At 35.7% G+C, this 20,038-nt stretch overlaps 2 protein-coding genes across 9 annotated transcripts; one reads left to right on the top strand and one right to left on the bottom strand.

Annotated features, from left to right (window-relative positions):
• Positions 1–879: 879 nt before the first annotated feature.
• Positions 880–6,969, top strand: LOC105168252 (uncharacterized). 4 transcript variants are annotated; one of them, XM_020695778.2, is made up of 20 exons: positions 887–1,182; positions 2,104–2,141; positions 2,277–2,340; positions 2,837–2,864; positions 2,961–3,067; positions 3,151–3,202; positions 3,294–3,378; positions 4,043–4,133; positions 4,506–4,541; positions 4,652–4,719; positions 4,805–4,867; positions 5,020–5,075; positions 5,154–5,227; positions 5,322–5,414; positions 5,499–5,600; positions 5,730–5,810; positions 5,884–5,975; positions 6,099–6,114; positions 6,455–6,565; positions 6,651–6,969. In XM_020695778.2, exons 1-20 carry the CDS (start codon positions 1,060–1,062, stop codon positions 6,777–6,779), a joined length of 1,509 nt encoding a protein of 502 aa, XP_020551437.1. In that variant the 5' UTR covers positions 887–1,059; the 3' UTR covers positions 6,780–6,969. The 4 variants fall into 4 exon arrangements, with proteins under 4 accessions (XP_088740411.1, XP_020551437.1, XP_011086556.1 ...); XM_088884285.1 differs by lacking the exon at positions 6,455–6,565 and having other exon boundaries at positions 880–1,182; XM_011088254.3 differs by lacking the exon at positions 2,837–2,864 and having other exon boundaries at positions 890–1,182; positions 2,277–2,299.
• A 559-nt stretch (positions 6,970–7,528) lies between these two features.
• Positions 7,529–19,315, bottom strand: ULP1D (UB-like protease 1D). 5 transcript variants are annotated; one of them, XM_020695774.2, is made up of 15 exons: positions 18,894–19,314; positions 17,425–17,479; positions 16,701–16,795; positions 16,352–16,611; positions 14,851–14,899; positions 13,612–13,688; positions 13,458–13,490; positions 13,252–13,347; positions 12,303–12,405; positions 11,538–11,632; positions 10,796–10,918; positions 9,721–9,835; positions 8,353–8,460; positions 8,060–8,216; positions 7,529–7,964 (listed from the first exon to the last, which is right to left on the bottom strand). In XM_020695774.2, exons 1-14 carry the CDS (start codon positions 19,221–19,223, stop codon positions 8,106–8,108), a joined length of 1,650 nt encoding a protein of 549 aa, XP_020551433.2. In that variant the 5' UTR covers positions 19,224–19,314; the 3' UTR covers positions 7,529–7,964; positions 8,060–8,105. The 5 variants fall into 5 exon arrangements, with proteins under 5 accessions (XP_020551433.2, XP_020551435.2, XP_088740410.1 ...); XM_020695776.2 differs by having other exon boundaries at positions 7,529–8,216; positions 13,458–13,487; positions 18,894–19,315; XM_088884284.1 differs by having other exon boundaries at positions 7,529–8,216; positions 18,894–19,313.
• Between the last annotated feature and the right edge of the window lie 723 nt (positions 19,316–20,038).

Here is a 20,038-nt window from a genome sequence, read left to right as displayed (position 1 = left end):
TATGTGGATGCATGCACATGCACCAAATAAAAGTTGCATTTGAGTTAAAAAAACATGAGGCAGGAATATGTGAAATTGTAATGTAAACTCAGCTCCGAATACTTGAAGGTTGATGATCCTTTATGAGTGAGTATGGAGGAGTCCTCTACCTGCTTTAGAAAGTTAAAGAGACCCCTTCCCTTCACATTCTTATTTCACACATTAATGAAATGAATTAATAATGCCTCCTAACTCCTCACCATACATATTCCTTTCTGTAACCAATTTCACATCAAAATTCTTTCATTTTTTTATTATGCCATAACTTTTGAATATCTTTTTCTATTTTAAAGAATAAAGACTGTACATTTCAAATAAAGAGAATCAATTCTAGTTTTGCTTTCCAATGATTTCTTTTGGGAGCTTAGATCCCTTATGTTTTATATATGAAATATCACTCGTTGTTTGTATAATTATAAATATTTTTTTATATGTGATAAAATTATATAATTTTTGAATAAGAGTATGAAAACTTTAATTTTGCTTTATTTCTTTAAAATAAAAAAGTTAAATATAAATTCAGTAAATTTTAATTAATAGAGGAATTTATTTGTCAGATAGAAGCAAATATCAAAAATATTAGATGTAAATAGCAAAAGATATATATATATATATATAATTACATAAAATCTTAAAAAAAATAAAAAAAGATAAATATTGTATATATTTAATTATATCAAATTTCAAAGGAAGAAAAGACGGGGGAATGTAATTATCCCATATAAGTAATAACAAGGGAAATGCAACAAATTTAGCTGTTGAAAGGTCGTACGAAGCACGCGCTATCATCCGCGATTACAGAAGAAGCCTGCTTTTTGGCGGCATCGCTGCGTCCTTCACCACCACTACGAATTCCAAAAATTCCCATTATATTAAACCTCTGCCCTCAGACTACTTTCTGTAACTGCCATCTCTCTCTCTTCCCCCCCTTCAAAGTTCCTTCTCTCTCTCTCTCTACGAGTTACGGAACTCTATTCCGTTCGCCGGCGAATTTGAGTTTTTTCAGTAAGAAGGGAGAGCATGGGAGCTACATACTGTGATGAGGAACTTCCGAGCAAAAACTTTGCGTTGGCGTCGACTGACGATCGAAGATTCACGAAGCACATACACGATAATGTCCACGGCAACATCTATATCGATCCTGTATTTCCTTTTATGCCTTTCATATAGTTCTTGTTTTCATTTATTGAGGTTATCTTTTTTATTTCTTGCTCTGCATGCTTATCTGTTAAGTTCAGTTTTGAAGAGAGAAACTGAAGTTTGTTCTGTTCGTTTTTGAACGGTCGAAATCTAGTTTGTGTGGCTGTGCATATACGGATTTGAACAGGTACAAGAGTAGTATCACGCTGAGTTGTGCATCATACGTATAGGTAGTTGTATTTGTGAAAAGTTGGAGGTTTTTAGAGCAGAGACGTTTTCCGTTTTGATTGATGATTTGAGATTTTTGGCCTGTAAATGATAAAGTTGCAAATTTATGTGTTTTAGTGTCATCATAGCCGAGACATGGTAAGAGTTGGCACTATTCTCAAATATCGAACTCAATCATAAATCTTACTCTACATATGTACTTAACATCGGATACTTCAGAAAGAGAACTCTTAAGTAATTTGCCTGCTTTATGAAATTTTGCATCAAATGTGAAGCTGTGCCATTTATTGTGATTTGGTCATTTCTGTTTCTGATACTTATCATAAGGCTTTTTAGTTATAAAAATGTGATATTTATATTTAAGTAAGCGCATGTGTATCGTTTGTTGTATGCCTAACATGATGCTCCATTTAAGTATGCGGATCAGGCTGTCTCAAAACTGCCGGGTTAGAAAGTTTGAGAATGAAGATGAAAGCAGAGTGAAACTAGAGATAAAGGATTAGATGTTTTGAATTGTTTACTGACTCTTTTATAAATTGCATGTAATAGAGAAGATGTGGCATTACCTTATTCATATTGCTGATTGGTTATGCTGTAAGGTTTACATTAAAAGAAGAGAAAGTAATTAGGTCACTCAATTACTTGTCCACCAGAGGTGGATTTCGCTCTCATCTTTTCTTCCCCTTTGCATTGCAGCTGTCTTTGAAGTTTGTGGACACTGAACAGTTTCAGAGGTAAGTCAAACTGTCTCATGTTTGTTTGTCATTTTTCTTCTGTTTAGGATAAGTGGCTGCACTGGTTTCTTCGTTTATATTTCTTTCTGATTTATCTGAAGTAAGTGTCTACCACATTTCTCAAATATCTTGCAGACTTCGTGATCTGAAGCAGCTAGGTAAATTCTTGGAATTTGTACTGTATGAATTTGCAATTCAGGTATGGTGATAAATAGTTGTACGATATCCATAAGATAAGTACATATAGAAGCTTTCACTTGGATGAAACAGAGTCCAGGATCGAACTGTGACGATATGATGAAATTAATTTTCGTTCATAATGTTGAGCCTCTGGTTCATCTTACCAAAAATATTTGGAAATTTCTGATCCTTGGACCTAAATAGTAAGAATTGTTTAGTTCTTATATTCAGCTATATTGAACTGTGAATTCCGGTTAGCTGCTTATTAACATTCTAAATGTTACGCTTGTGCTACTATGCAAAATTCTATAGTTTGACAGGGATATTATCTTTTGAAAATATTTTGGCACTGGATTTTAGTGTATTAGTTTTCCAGCAATGTTGATGCATTTGCAAGACCATGTGTCACGGTACGGAAATATGAGAACTCTTTATACAGCATCTGTTCTCTTTTTATGATAATTAGCTGCAAGTCTTTTACTTTTAAGATACTGATAAGATCAATGTGACTCCAGGATCAGGTCAATCATAGATGTGCTTCTGGTATTTTCATCTCGTTTGAAAATTATGTGGTTTCTCCCCGTACATTTTTATTACTTATGGTGCCATCACTGACTTGACTTAATATGTATATTGAAGGTTTTTCATACATGGTCTACCCTGGGGCTGTTCATTCAAGGTTTGAGCATTCACTTGGGGTGTATTGGCTGGCTAGTGAAGCTATCAACAGACTGAAAACCTATCAAGTAACATGATCATCCTCTAGTCTTATCAGTGATTGTGGATCATGTAAATGAGAATAATTACCTTAATCGCACTATCTTTCTAGGGCTTGGAGCTTGATATTGATCATTTTGACACACAAACTGTAAAACTTGCTGGTAAATCAATGTACTGATTTTTTCCAGTCATTTTATGTGCAGTCATGAGATGACTGTCCTCCATTTTTTTGCCTCTGCTGATTGTTTGTAGGTCTACTGCATGATCTGGGTCATGGACCATTTAGCCACACGTTTGAGCGTGAATTTCTTCCACGGGTTTGTAATGGCCAGAAATGGTGATTTCATATATCTCTTTTTCCACCATTGACATTAGTTGCATAGTTTAGTAATTTATTAATATATGCTAAATGTTATGCCTTCTTTTTGGTCAAATCCAGTTGTTCTGTATGTTTTCCGTACTGAGAATTGTTCTTGAAATATAAATGAGGAGTATGGGTGATTATTCAAGAGAGTCTAATACCAATTGGAAGCAAAGTGTGATCACGCCGTAAGTGCACTTAAGGGGTTTCTTGGAGCTAAAAGTGCAGTCTGTTGTTCTGACAGCTGTTGTGTTCTATTATATTGAGTGTCTATATGCACTTGTAATATATATACATATATATATATGTGTGTGTAACTTCAGAATGTATAGTCCTTCCTGTGAGATTTTGCTTCATCCGATTCCAAGAATCTTTTCTGCTTGTCCTCTTCTTGCCTTCATTTTCAATCAAGAGGAATAATCAAGGGGTTTCTAGTCTTAAACTCATGAGCGTACTATACCCATTTCAATTGTTGTTAATTCTAAGCATCTATCTGAGTTATGAATTTCTTCAATCGTCTTGAATTCTGTTTCCTTGAAAGCCATTTCTTTCAGAAGCATAATTGAAGCAACATTTTACTGAATTGCAAGGTATCACGTGCTGAACTACTTATCAAAGTAACACTGAATGACATCCACAGGTCTCATGAAGAAATGTCTCTGAAGATGATAGACCATGTTGTAGATGAGCACAACATTGATATTGATTCTGAAAGTCTCAAGAGAGTGAAGGTTTGGCCCAATGTTACAGTCTTAATATTTTATACTGTTCTTTGTAGGTGCCTTCCTAATTATTGTATTAATCTTGTTTTCACATGGTTCAGAACTTGAGACTCACTCTTGCAAGCTAGGATTCCGTAGCACCACATTCCTATTGGATATTTTTCTTTATTTTATTTCAATTGGAATTGATTACTTTAATCGGGGAACAGGTGCTAAATACTTTTAGAGTGTTCATTCTGAACATTTTATTCAGCTTTCCATGCTTTATACCTTTAAATGCATAATTGTTTGCTGTCAAGATCCTTGTTTTTGCAGTATTGTTACATGAATTTGCATTTTCTCTTTCTCTCTCCCTATAACTTTTCACTTGCTTCTTGTCAGGAGATGATAATTGCCTCTGAGAATGGTACATCCAAAGTAAGTGGTGCTCTGGAACGATGTAATATACATCGCTTGCTGGCGTAGATAAACTTTTATATTCCTTCTACAGGATTTTATTATAATTGCATTTTTTCTTAATTGTTTAGAGCTTCAAAGAAAAGCTTTTCTTGTATGACATTGTTGCTAATGGACGCAATGGAATTGATGTTGACAAGTACGTTTTCCATCACAATTCACTAAGTTATTATGACAAAAGGATCTTTTCAGCAGCAACCAGATAAATTACCATTTCTCTGCAGATTTGATTACATTGTTCGAGATTCCAGGGCTTGTGGTCTTGGGTGCAATTTTCAGTTTCAGAGGTGTGATTCTATCTTCGGAAAGCTTATTGTATTAATACCAAATAATCATTGCTTTATTAAACATCTCCTTTAGTTCTTACTGGCTTCAATATTTTTCTGAACATTGTTATGCCAATCCAAAACATTGTTAACTCTTCTGTCGTCACTTGCAGAGTGTTGGAAACCATGCGAGTAATAGATGATGAGATATGCTACCGTGCTAAGGAGTGTTAGTATTTATAACTGCACCAATTCAATTGTGCTAACTGCTTACGTAACATTCTATCTCATTTTAAGCTTGTACCAGATCTTACTATCCAAAAGTTATTTGCTGCTCGGGCAGATTTGCATCGCATGGTCTATATGCATGCAAAAGTAAAGGTAACTGATTCTGGATTGTTTTTTGTCCCAACACATCTGAATTCGTGACTTCATTTTTACCGGGACTGAACAATCTAATGATGAGTCTTTCCAGGCAATAGAAATGATGTTTGTTGACGCCATGACGAAAGCTAATGATGTTCTTTGTATTTCATCCTACATTGATGAACCAGCCGAATACTGGAAGGTTACTAGAGATTCCATTGATTAATCTTAAAACTTATCAATTCTACCTCGAGGCCTTAGATTGTCCATTCTCATAAAATCGCAGTTAGATGACACAATTCTAAAAGCAATTGAAACTTCTTCCAGTCAAGATCTCAAGGAATCCAGAGACCTGATCCTACGCATACGGAGAAGGGAGCTTTACCAGGTACTTTCAAAACACTTCAAAAGAATACTGCCTCACAAGTTCAAATTCTATAGCGCAAAATCTTGACCATGCAATTTGCTGGAAACAATGTCATACTCACATCCATGGTACCTCAAAATGTTTTTACAGTTTTGCAATGAGTTTGCAGTTCCAAAGGACAAGCTCGAGTACTTCAAAAATGTCACTCCTCAAGATATAGTTTGTTCACAGGTCCACCCAAGTTCATTATTTAGCGCTTGTGTGAATGATAAATAAATTCCTGAGAAGATAACTTCTGATGTAGAACTCGAGTCATCCTATACTGCATGAGGAAGATATTGTAGTGAGTAATGTGAAAATTGATCTGACTCGTGGAAGGAATAATCCGCTTGAGAGGTAATTTAGCTGTTAATAGTTAATTATTTATACGGATTCAGAGAAAAATAATTACCAGTATTATGATTGAGTCTGAAATTATTTCTATTTTTTTCTGTCTCCATGTGCGTTTCTCTACACCAGCATCAGCTTTTTCAAGGTACTATAGTTTTCTTTAGAGCTCAAAGTTTTGTTCTGATATGAAATTTATTATTTCTCAGGTCTAATCAAGGGGGTTGAATTTTTTGCTACGTGTAATCTTTGGTTCTACTGTCTCATGTTCCAAACAAGTAATTATCACCAAATAGGGCAATTAAACAACTAGCTTGCTCGTAATCATGTCGCATGCAAATGGAATATAGCCAGCTTGGCAAGGGCCAGCCCACCTAAGAAAATGGTCCAAGTGTCATTTCCTATAAAGCCTTGTAAAAACTGCACTGTTTTGATGATGCAAAATGATATCTTACTTGTTTGCACGATGTTGTTTCTGGCCTTTCTAGGATTATGAGAGCAATGAGAAATTTAATATAAAAGATGATCTGGTCAGCCACTTGCTTCCAACATCTTATCAAGACATGATTGTGAGAGTTTACTCGAAGAAGCCTCACCTGGTTAGGAAAGAAACAATTCTCTTACATGGGATTCTTTATCAGATCTTGCTTTAACACTTTTTATCTGAAACATCATATCATACAGGTGGAAGCTGTGTCCGAGGCCTTCGAGAATTTCCAGCTGAAGATCTATGGGAAGAAAGCTCAAGTTCATGCAACACCTGAGAAGAAAAAGAGGAAGCGATTGAGGCACATCTGTGGAGGTGGTGTCTAAAATGCTCACCTCAATCTCACCTCGGATGTGCAAATGGTATTAGCTGAGGGAGGTGTGTGGATATAAACTTAAAAACGCTTGTGACTGTAATTAGAGATTTGCATATCATACTTCCACAAACAGGCTTTACTTTTACCCTCCTCCGTCTATCTACTAAACAAAACGCTGGTAGTATATGTATTTTCTATGATGTCCCAAGTGTTTGTTAATTCTCATTTTGGGAGCTGAGAGAATTCCTTGCTTCACATTCCAGAAAAACACATGGCTTTATATCAATAGTGCGGAAGAACAAACAGCAGTACCTCATCCCCGCTATAGATTTCGCCAGGACATCTCACCAGAGTCGGGTACTCAACATATGTAACTAGGATATGCTATTTGTTTACAGCCATCTATCAATATGCTTTCTGCCCACAAAATCCTATGATAATGCGCGAATGAAGGTTGAACACTTGCAGCAAATAGCATTAAACACCAACTTCTATGGGTTAAGATATTTGCAGCAATAAATATACCCATAGTAGATGAACCCAAATCAAGTCAAAACTGAGTAGACATGTCTATGGTTGCACTCAGGTTGGTTGGGACACTGTTTAAACGCTCCATACTCTTTGACTATCCACAGCTAAAAGAGAAAGGATCTTCTAGACACTCCATACTCTTTCGCTATCCACAGCTAACAGAGAGGACTCTACTGGCCAAATTGGGGCAGTAACATGCAGTACTCCTAACCAAACAAAGACAATAAATTTGAGGAAATAAATGGCATCATAATGCAGAAATGCAACAGTTTCTGTTAACCACTGTTGCTTTGTGTTTGATTACATTCATTTACAGGAATAGCATGTTAGAAGATTCCTACCAGCAATTAACATTGGAGGTCAACAAGGCAAGAACCTTACCACCTGTCACCTCCTATTCAACTACTGAAGCCCCACATTGAATATTTCAATGGAGCAGATCACCGCGATTGATGAACTCTCTGGTCTTTACAGTGTACTACTGGACCTTCTTGAATATACACCAAAATCCACTTTGCTCCCGTAGCAGTTGATACTAACGAGATAATTCTACAATGTACTTCACATATCTTAGTTCCCAAGTTTCGGTTCTGGGATCTGTAAAAATCTCCATTCTGTACAGAAAAGTCGTCTCAAAATCTTCAACTCAGATGCACCACCTAGGCTGCAAATCAAAGTATCTCAAGCTCGACAACATAATATTTCACTGAGAAGCTCAACAAAAATTAGTACTCTAGATGTCCATAGTGGTGCCCGCACCAATTTACTGGTTACTTATAATGAGGAATCCCATTTACAGCAGAGGTTAGGGGTTCAATTTGCCTTCACTTGCATTCTTGAACTGTTCTCTTAGTATGTCGTTAATTTTTCTTCTCAAACTGGAAGCCTCTTCTGGTTTGAACCATTGCTTGCCAAACTGAGTATCCAAAAATATAAACTCACCGTGTGAGGATAAAAATGATGAATCAGAACGAGGAAAACAAAAATAAGGAAAGATGGAGGAAATCCAAAACGGTGTGATGCAACCAGCACAATAGAATGGAAAGAAGTACCATATCCAAATCCTTCTTCTTGAGCCTTTCAGGAGCCTCTTCAATGAAACGTTGCATAAAGAAAAGAACGAAAAGACCACAGTCATACTCATTTCTTTGTTGAGGCACCTGTTTAATGTAAGCAAAAGGAAGAAGAATGAGCCAGTGACATTAGCTGAAGTAAAACAAGATAAGTAAAAGTATATGACCAATGCATGGCCTCTTTCCCATTGCGCATTATCCATCAGAATGTTCCCATCGCATATGGCGACACATCTTCAGTCTAACAGTCTTTCCACAGAGATAAACAGTAAATCTGATACTGATAGCAAAGCTACTTTGCCACCCCCTACTACTAACCACCTCACCACCCCGGACCCCCACCTAAATTTGGATTTGCTGTTGCACCAGGTGCTAAGCCAAGGCTCTTATCACATATTTGTACTCCAAGATTCGATATAAAACCTTTCTCAGCAGTCTATATCAGTTCAGATATATTAGATTTCTAATTCTCTCCAAAAAAGTTCTCCTCCATACTAAGACAGTGGAGAAAGAATTTCCTGCAATTTTATAGTTCGAAAGAATGAAAGTAGTCAATTATTTTGTAAATTGCTACTACAAGTTGGAAATATCAAAGATCTTGGGGGGCAGAGTAAGAACTAGCTCCATTTGACCAGAGATGAACTTTGTTGAAAAATCAGAAGTTTATTGAATCTTCAAAGTATTGCCATCAAAAGTAGCGATCGAGAGTTAGTGACCTAGAAGATAATTTGAGTAAATGAATCCATTTTATGAGACAAGCATTATTTTAGGATGGTCTAAGAAGGAAATGAGAGCAAAAGAATTGGCACAAAAGGAGCGTTTTTCAAACCAAGACTGTTCGAGCCAGTGAGAAGTTAAGAGCAAAAGTTTAATTCATGGCATTGTAAATTTGGGATTTTTGCAGTGACCTATACATTTGGCACCAATAAAGCTCCCTGTTCAAGTGTTTTACTTTTCTAGCAGTGGTGGCATAATGACCGTGTAATTCTAGAAGAGAAACTCAGGGAATGTCAACAGCTGATTAGAAAATACAATTTTCTTTTCAATATGTATATGAATTGCACTTACAATCAATAGAATATTAATTTAATAGATAACCTAAAAGTTAAATGATATCCTAAGGCGCTAGATTTTGCAGCAGTTAACCCTCCCGTTTTCTAGAAACAGGAGAATTGATGGAATGATCCAATAGCAATGTGCTAATGAATTTCCAATTCAGGCCTTCTTGCATCAAGGACAAACTATACCATGTCTCTTCCAATTGAATGCAGGAAACGATAAACCACAGAAAGAGAGATCACTCAGACGTATAAATAATTTCGTTAAGGCAGAATAAGAAAGCTATACCTCAATCACTTTCTCATCAATTCTTCGAGATAGCTTGTCCCAGATATTGTCTGGGATGTGAAGTTCATGCACCACGTCTTCTTTTCTTAGAAACTTCCACTCCTCTATTAGAAAGCTGCAGATAACTTTGTCAGTCTTTAGGTAATGCTAAAGACAACAGTTATCTGAAAACAATTATACTCCAGATTTAAGAGAAATTAATTGAATGACATGATGCCTTGGGTAAAAAGTCAAACAACAAACAAACCAGCCAACTAGGCAACAAGAGCAAAGTGACATTTTATTCTTGATCAGTACCTGTTTCTCACGCCAGTGCAAAAGTATGATTTTACTCGTTTGAAATAACACATTATTCTTGTAAGAAATTCTGTTCAAATGTCTCAGAATCTAACGACCATTAACTATGTTCAGCAAATTCTATCATTCAACCGATTAGCACACCATATAAATGCTTAAGTACTCAGAGAAGGGCAAAAGGTATACTCAACTTTGCCTCCTAAATAACAACTATATAATTGTGATAGAATGTGAAGAAACAACCAAGAGATAGTGGACACACAACACCTGATTCGACCTCTCATATCACTTGAGGTACCATCCAGCCTAAAGTAAAAATGTTCATAGAGAGTGATAAGTAAATAGCTAGAATATCCAACAGACTATCCAATCACATAGGAACTAGAATACATAACTGGCCATGCACATAGAATATGCAAATTCAATCCCTATTTGACAGCTAATGGTTAAAACTGAATGGAGACTCCACATAGTGCCCGGCGCCACATTAAAAACTTACCAATGCTTTTTAACTGGAAATGCCACAAGAAACACATAGTTCGACATAAATATACTATGTCATACTTTAAAGAACAGCGGTGATGAAATAATGAGTTCATTTTCCTATGTTTCATCCCAAAATTGAAAATGTTAAAATCCTATATATAAGTCATATACCCCATGGTAAGCTTGGTGCTGCACATACTTTGCCAATTTCTAGTAACTAGCTTAGGTTATAATCAAAACTCAGCTGTTAGTATTTCACCTGCAACATAACCAAGAATTGAATTCTATTTACCTCTTCACATCGTTGAATATTAACTTGCTGGTGTGCAGTCCCAAAGAATCCAAGTGAAGAATAATTGGTCCTGATTCATCTTCTTTATTTGGTATACAAATAATAACCAAGCTCCAGTGAAGACTGAAAGATAAAAGATAATAGGTCACTGACAAATTCCACATAATATTCGTAATAAAGTTAAATAAGATCTGTGAGTTCAGTGGACATTAGACACTAGCATCCAGATGCATAGAGTGTGAAATGCAACACACCAGAAGCAGGATTTTACATTACCAGAATGAAGATACTTTGAGATCAATGAATGAGATGCACATATTTTTAAAAGAGCTTATAAGTTCCAGGAATAGTATCAATCAGTTGAAACCGACATGCCCTAATACGAGAGAGAAAGACTCAGCTGATTCATTCCTATTTTAAATGCTATGCAGTCATTAGCCTGTTTCCAAAGGTGAGACTGGGATAACTGGTTTTTGCTACTACCATACTACTTAAAATTATTCTTATGCGTCATCAAAGCAATCCTCATCATCATGGTGATCAAATAATGCAAAACAAAGAAAATTGCATTCAAATGTCAGATGTGAAACCATGATAGTGGTTCTTTTGATAAACCTAGCAAGTTTTCCAGATGCCACGGTGCAATACAGAATATGTCAAGTATCTGCAGTTAATAAACAAAGAAATTTAATTTCTAAGGATGGTTTTTATCCGAAAGAACCTCACAACTGATGATACTTACTTTTCATTAATTGGTAGAAAGATATATGCTTTCTCAAATATATTGACACCTTTCCACCACCTTCTGAACTTCACAAATGAAGTTTCCTTATCAGTCTGCATCATAGAACCATAAGAACTCAATGAACTGCACTAGGGAAATTAAGATGTAGCAACTCGGAAATAAAATTACAATTTCAGAAATAAATTGTTCCAAATTCTTTTATTAAAATATGAGGTCAGATAACCTAACATCAAACAAAGAAATCAACTGAAAAGTCAACAACAAAATGTAAGAAAACCAAGTAGAAGTAGAAGAAAAGGACTAGAGCACCAAATAGAATGGATTTGCCGAAATTTACTAAATCTGATAGTTCTCTCTGCAGGGTTCCTTAAAAAGTTAAACCAAGTATATTACACGATCAACTAAAAACTTATTACAATATGGTAAAACTTAAAGGTTTCACCAGTGCTTGTAAGATGCATGAAACATGATCAGATAACACATCCTCATAAAATGAATATAGTTCTCCATGGCAGTCAAAGAAGAGTCCATGTCAATGAACCACAAGATGAACAAACCACTTTTAAGGGCGCAAAGTTCATTTTTCCCACAGTAAATCCACCAAAATACCTAGAAGTAACATGCACGCGGATGATTTGCTACTTGTTTGTATTAAGTTTCACTTTCACAAATATGATTGAAGTTTTTATTACCATAACTGGGAACAAAATTTAATTGTTGAGGAGAAGGATTGCCTCCAAGAGCTTCAGAAGAAGTCAATACCTTGTTCAGGACATCCCGTTTCAACTTTTCATAAAAGTATGTATTGAAAAAATGATAATCACATCTGCTTCTGGCCCTTGGCGATGTTGGCTTCTGCAGATACCTAATCAAAGTAGATCAGTAAAGTGAAGGATCTCAACATTAGTTTACAGCACATGACTCTCCTAACTTGGAGTTCTAAGTCAAAATTAGATAGCCCGTAAATCCCATACCTTTAATAAAGATTTTAAGGGATGATAAGACAAAAAGAATTATTTATTTTCAAAGCTCAAGGTAATTTTTGGATCAATTGGTCTCCCATAAAATAAATATATATATATATACACATACACATATATTACAAATAAACACAAACATACGTAACAATAGTAATTTCAGGTACACTTGATTCAAATGATTTACATTGAGAATACTCTTCTCACACCTGAAACCATAATTGGCCATGTCCAACAAGACTTTGCAATTTTAGTATGACCGAAGCAGAACACAGTAAGCTATTTTTATATGATAGCATAACAAAATTAGCATAGTGCACTTGGACTTGATAGCCTACGTCTGGATGGTAAGACCAGCAACTCTAGATCAAACTGTAACCAATTACATGAGAAGACCTGTAAGATACGGTGATTTCACAAATGACAACGCGATATAACAGACTAGTCAACTACAACCTATGAGTTTAAGTTTCTTCATTTGTAACCTGGAGAATAACTGCAATAGCACAGAACACTCAACTGAACCATATCACGCAGACAATAAATGCAGTGCATCTCAAAACTATAGTCAATCAAGCTGAACCAGAAGCAGAAAGAGAAGGAGAAGAAGATGCCGGTGATCTTTCACTGCACTGGAATATGAAGAATAATAGTAGTATACTAGTATTGTTATAATAAATAACAACAACACAATATTATAATAGTAGTAGTGGTGATAAACTTTTATTACTTACCGAATGTAAAAGTTCATGATGATTGATGACAAATAAGACTCAGGAGCCAGACATTCCATGTCTGAGTAACAAATTTCAACAGCTTCAGGATCATCCCTACATTCAAAAACTATCAATAACTTAGGATATGTTTAGAAGAATTTAGCATATTAGTTAAGGGAAATAATTCCATTATCTTTCACATATACATTGCAGTAAAATAGTACCTTGATGGATAATATATTCGGATCTCTTCACTGCTGAAATAAATAAAGACAGGAATTAGTAAATGCTAATCCCGAGGAAAATCCATTTGTCGGCCTTTTCCTGGAAATAGAAACCAAATGAAGTTGTTAATAGAGTTGAAGGTTTATATAGTACCTTTGGCCCACTTGGTCTGCTTGATTTATTACATCAACCTCAAGTTCCTCCTCATCTAATAGAACAACAGTTTTCTGCTGAAGTTGATGTCAGCTTGTTGCAATAAAAGTCGTGATTGATAATAGAGATGATGAAGAAGAAGACCACATAAAAAAGTGCAGCTTTCTAAACAACACATACAGAAATGAAGTGAACAAGAAGGAAGAGTCTCAAAGAATGAGGTAGACATGTACAACTACGAATGCCTTGGTGAACAAGGAGCACTAACAATTGTGTAGTCGGAACATTTGGATTAAAAAGACAGATCAAGAGAAAATAAATTATCATTTGCTGACAGTGTTAGACAGAGTAAGACTTTGCAGATATTCATCAATTGCAAGAGAAATTTCCCCTGAATTTCTAAAATCTAAAACCTTGTTTCGTCATTGAGTGTGGTTAACTCATTTCCTGGCATTCTGAAAATTGCATTCTGAAGTTGCCTTCCTTTCTTTCTATACCTTTGTAACCCATTTGTTAGGCTGGGAATGAAATGTTTTGGGGAATTTAATTGCTGGGAATCATATTTTTCTGTTTGGCAAGATTATCTTAAATTTGGGAATAGAAACATAATCCCAAAAATTGGAACATGCACGAAAAAACTGGGAATGTAAAATCCTAATATTTGGTGTGTATGTGTATTCCTTTTTCTTGGGAATCTATCAATAAAGATGTTTGGACATTATTACCCTTTGTATCACATATGTTTCTATGATATCCCATGTAATACAATATATATTTCATAAACATAAATGCATATAGATATACATATACATGTGTATATATATACAAATATACGTATCAAGGATACTGGTCTTCTTCAAAAAGGGGGGGGGGGGGGGGCAAGATACGCAGTAGAGTTTAACCACCAAGTTTATATATGATTCTTCTAATTCCTTTGTCGTATATAGAATACCAAACATTCCCTTAGAACTTTGATTTATTCCCTATTTCAATCTCTTGTGTTATTGAAATATTTTACATGGAATAAGACTCTAGCAATCAAATTGTTTGCAGCTTTAATCTTTCTGTCAAATTCCATTACCGCCAAATAAATGGGGTTCAGTTCCATGTAGACATTTCAGAGGTTGGAGATCACACCAAAATTCAATAACAAAATGAAGGTGCATCCAAGAAAGTTGCAGCATGAATGTACCAGCATAATAATTGGCGCCTAACTTTTAACTGAGAACTTGAACTTACCTTGTTCCTTCTGGAGTTAAGTGTAGATTGAAACCGAGGAGCATTTTCCCTAACAACAGAAGATCACGGTAAGAATATGCACCATTACATATAAGTATGTTGCCCTTTCCATTAATAGGTGCCAAATAACCTTGATTAGCATTATCCTGCTAATGGGGATTACCACAGTATTTTTTCTTGCATAACAATTTCCATTTTGCGGAAAGTGTGCGACAGCCCTAGTTGTTTGTTTTAGTTAAATGCTAATAGAAAGAAAAATCGCAGATTTATAAGGTTGACATGACAATGATGATATCAGCAACAGACCTTCTCACATGCTTTTATCCATATTATATTTTATGTAACAGCAGTTAAATAGTACATGCTCAAATGACCTTAACAAAGTATTTTAGAAAGGTTATACTTCTGGGAAATTGGACATAAGAATTTTCCTATACAATGTGGTAATTCAAGAGCTTTCTATCATCATTAAGGAGCATATCTCCTTGGTTCTCTTGCTCTATTCTCGTGGCACATTTCTTACATCATACAGACACATAAGTTAGTAGGAGGAAGCTTTAAAATGTGCAGCATCCAACCTAGCTGCCCATTCTATGAAACATTTATTCAGTAAAACAAATCACTTTGATGTTCAACCTAACTCAACTCCCCACTTACAGGTGTAGGCCTGACTGCGTAATTTCAGGACCTTAGTGCCAGATGATAGGGTTAAGGAACCGCTACCCCTGTTTAACATCCATTTGAAGCATATTCCGGATCCACATTGTTCCAACTTCAAGCTGACACAACTTCCCTCCTACAGGTGTAGGCCTAACAGCCTATTGTCAGGACTCGGGAGCTTAGTGGCAGATGCTTGGGTTAAGGAACTGCTATCCTTGTTAAAGATCAATGTTCAAGCATGTTCCTGATCCCCAGTACCATTTGAACTAGAATGGGGAAGCATATCAAGCAAGACAAAACTGCACCACCACATAGACCTAAATCTGTACGCAGTTGAATATCCGAAAATCCAAATACCAGTAGGCTATGAAGCAATTTTTGTCGTATTGAGCTTGGCAGGCTGTTCGTCGATTTACCATTGATTTACAGAAAATGAGGATTGATGGATAAGATCCCAACTGGAAAGCCACATTCACCAAAAATAGCAATATCACATAAGGGGAATCGTAGAGTGAGCCATGAGGCCTAGTAAAAGGTTGTCAAATCATTGGAACCATTACCAGAGGCCCATGCACCCGCATTTCCCTTAGTAAAAAGAAAATAGAGCAAAAACAAAATAGAATAGGAGATCATAGAGGCAAGATAATTGTTAAAAATAGACACAAGAAGCAACCATGAGCACACATGGTATATTAATCACAAAAATAGTTGGATTTATGGTGCAACAAATGAAGAAATATACATAAACATGGATTGATCAAAACCCCTGATAAATTCTCGTTGCCAAACAATGCAGAAATGAAGAAGGCAAATATTAAAGCCAAGCAGAAAGAATACTTACTTTTTTGAAAAGCTGCCAGACACATCTTTATCAGATTGATGAGGTGAGGCAGTAGAAGAGTGGCTCCCCAATTGCCCACCACTTGATTGAAGGCATTCATCATTTTTTACTGAAAGGTGGCTCGGAGATTTAAAAGGTGCTTGCCTTGAAGATAAACCCATCTGTGTTTTCTGCATTAGAAATGACCCATTTTCTCTCCTGGTTTTGCAACCAGAACAATTCAAAGTAGATAATTCTTCCGTGAAGGACTTGGTTGGCCCCTGTTTGATCAAAAACAAATAAAAGGAATACAGTTACCAGGTTATGTCCTTCAGTTATATCAATTAAGCACCCCAAGACAAAGTCATACTTTATCGTCCAACTTGCTGCAAAAATGTAAAGCAAAGGTAGATTGTGCAGACGAAGATGGTGGAACTCCACAAGGTGATAAGTCATCAGTTGCACCTGCATAATAAACAAATCTTTAACTTCTGCTTTTAAGAGCAGATGTAAGAATCAGTATACTGAAAACTGATTCTATGTTTGGTTTTGTTTTCCGCAATAATTTTGCATTCTCAATCTGAAATATTGTTGTTTTCTTCATATCTATAAGAATTTCAGAAAATCCTATTTCCAAAACCTAACTCGTTTCATGATCCTGCTCCCATTTTCAAAAAACAAATTTCCATTTCTTACAATGCACTTTGATTTATGTTTAAAAAAAATAATCCAAACGCATTTTCCCAAAATGAACTTCAAACCACCATGTCAACTCAATTAGTCATACTTTGGAAGTCACTGGACTAACACATTCATTATTGCACATATCCCTGGGGAATCTCCTGAAAATATTTTTAAAAAATATCCACACAAGATTAAAATGGAATCAATTCAAATTTCGGTTCACGCCTGGGGTGTTTTTACATTTTTGTGATGTGGTATGATATATGTTACTTTCAGCCCCAAGGAGTTTATGTGAACGAGAATACATGAAAGGAGTTGCAAATATGAGCTTTCTTCTCTCTCACACACATGTGCAAATGCAGACGGGATCAATATCTAAAGGACTAACGCCGCCCGCATAACAACGTTACCAGTACAAGTAGACTCATCAGCTAATGGAGTCCCCTTCTTGCATTTGTCATCATCCTGTGCAGCAAATAACACCACAAATTATAACTGAATTTCGCACAAAACAGAAAAGCACAGTAAGATAGCAAAAGACATCTGCAAGATCCTCTATGTCAATGAAATTCATTAACTTGATTGAAGTAAGGCATAGGGGCAACTAGGATACTAGCATTTGCAGTCAAGAAATAGCCATTTACTCAAATTAAATTCGGATTGTCCTGGTAACATCAAATAGCCCTTCAAGAATACAGAAACAATAGAAGACATGAGATATGATATGCCATATAGCATCACTAATATGAAGGATACAGTATGGTAGCTGGACTTCAACAGAATGCCGGAACAAAATGATAAACAACACCCAAGTTTTAACACCAAAGAAGTTAGTAGTAAGACTACTATAATATAGGCATAGCACAAAGCAAAGGCGAAATAATACAAAAATCAAAACCAAGGACAATAGTGTGCTTCAAACATGCTTTTGAAGAAAGAGGGACGGAAAGGAAGAATTTTTGGGCAACCACTAGTCAAACGCTCTGTTTCCCAAAGATAAAAATGAAAGATAAGTATCTTCAGTTCCCTTTAACCAAATAAGCAATCAGAAACACAGGTCCCCATCTAACTTATTGATCTTCCAACAGCTATCTACACAAATGTACCTCCTTTTCCTACTCTCCTTTCCACGCATCACTCCATCAATCTCCTCAACAAGACATTTGCATAATCCATTTCTTTCTTTCAGCCATCACATATACAGTGAATCGCGGCCAGTCTTCTAAATAATGATAAGTTTGTTCAAGATTTTCTCTCTCTCCAACGTGAATACAGCAAATGACACTAATTCTCTGGCAGAAGAACTATAGATTCTACACAAAGAAATAAACTAAAAATTGCAAAATGCTACAAGAGCTAAGTGAAAATGCTGAATTCCCTAATAAACAATGTAGTAACACATCTCTACAAATAATTATTTGTATTCCACTCTCAACTTCCAAAAACCACTTCTCCGACCAAGTGAACTAATCTTCATGTTCAAAAGCTCCATTTGTGGCACTTTCCCGTGATCAGAATCCCCACTAAAACAACCCCCTAAGTCAGAAACCCTGAAAATGTAGATGATACATGAGAATACACTAAAACGTGATAAATGATGCTCCTTAATCAAGCATTCACATCTAATGAATTCACTCATTGACAGGATTCATGTATCACTCGTCTAAAGGTACATCATGAACTCCATCCCCCCCCCCCTGGCATTTTCGACCAATAAAGTTAATATTGCCAATAAAAACTCCAGATACCCGCACCACACCAGACATCAGTCTGGCAACTCACAGTAACAGCATAATTTCAGTCTTTCCAGTCATACACTAAATTAAGAGAAACAAAAGAAATCCAAAACATTTCACTCATAACTCCGAATATTCCCAACCTTCAGAAGCTTTCTCCTCTCCAACTCCGCTTCGTGCCTTTTTAAGGAAACTTGGAGTCTTTCGCCACCATCGGGCAACATAGACGATAATCTGCCCAAATTGTTTAACCTAGTAATCTTTTCGGTCAGGTCTTTATCGGACATTCTCTTAAGATACTCCTTTGATTCCTCCCCTCCGCCTTCCATCGTCACCTCCACCAGCGGCTTCGATTTCTCCGCCTTCTCCTCAATTACCTCGATCGGCGGCGGAGGCTCGTCGTCGTTATGTAGCTTGTCCCAGTCAAGCGCAATCGGACCAGCTTTCCTCTTTCTCTGTCCTCCCCCTTCCATGCATCTGTGTGTGACTGTGTATTGGGGAGGGGGGGGGGGGGGGCGTTTGGGGGTCTGTCGTCTGAGGAAACTTGAAAAATGTCTGCTCTGCAACTCTTTACTGCTTCTCCAAGTCTCCTCTATTTCCCATTTTTCTTTTATTCTTTTTGGCTGATAAATAGGAAAACAAAAATGAAAATTGTTATTGTTATATTTTGTTTTTTTTATAGAGAAAATTATTATTATTATTATCATATTAAAACGTGAAAATAGTGTAAAAACGAAATACACAAATACCTTTTTTTAATGACGCAATTAATATTATTAAATATAGTGTAAATTAAAAAATTAAATGCCATTTATCACGGTCTATATTGAAATATTCAATATTCGACTCGATCTAAATTGTGATAATAAAAAATTATTTTAGTTCGTTAAATAAATCAAATATCGACGCAGTTTTTTTAGCTGAAATTTAAAATTTGAGTCGATTTTGACTTTAAAAAATCATTAAAATATTTAAAATTGTTTCTTTAGAGATTTGAAATAGTTGATAAAATAAGTTTTGAGTTTGATAAGATTCAAAAAATATATTGAAGAATATTATGAGTATCTTATATCGTTCTTGATCCAAACAAAAAAGTTAAAAATTGATGAAAATGTATATGGTACTTTTATCTATTTGGTATTGTGATTTAGGTAGACAAGAGTTATTATCAATATCGTTGGTGGTGATTCAAATGTGTAAAAAACTAGTTAAATAGAATATTTTAGAAGATAGAAATTATTACATATATATATATATATCAAATTTTGGGTGATTTGTAATTTTATGT

This window comes from Sesamum indicum, linkage group LG8 (genome assembly GCF_026168435.1).
Source record: "Sesamum indicum cultivar Baizhima isolate 11 linkage group LG8, ASM2616843v1, whole genome shotgun sequence".
Taxonomy (NCBI): Eukaryota; Viridiplantae; Streptophyta; class Magnoliopsida; order Lamiales; family Pedaliaceae; genus Sesamum; species Sesamum indicum.
Note: the sequence above shows the minus strand (reverse complement) of the source record. Positions and strands in the feature narration are given on the sequence as shown.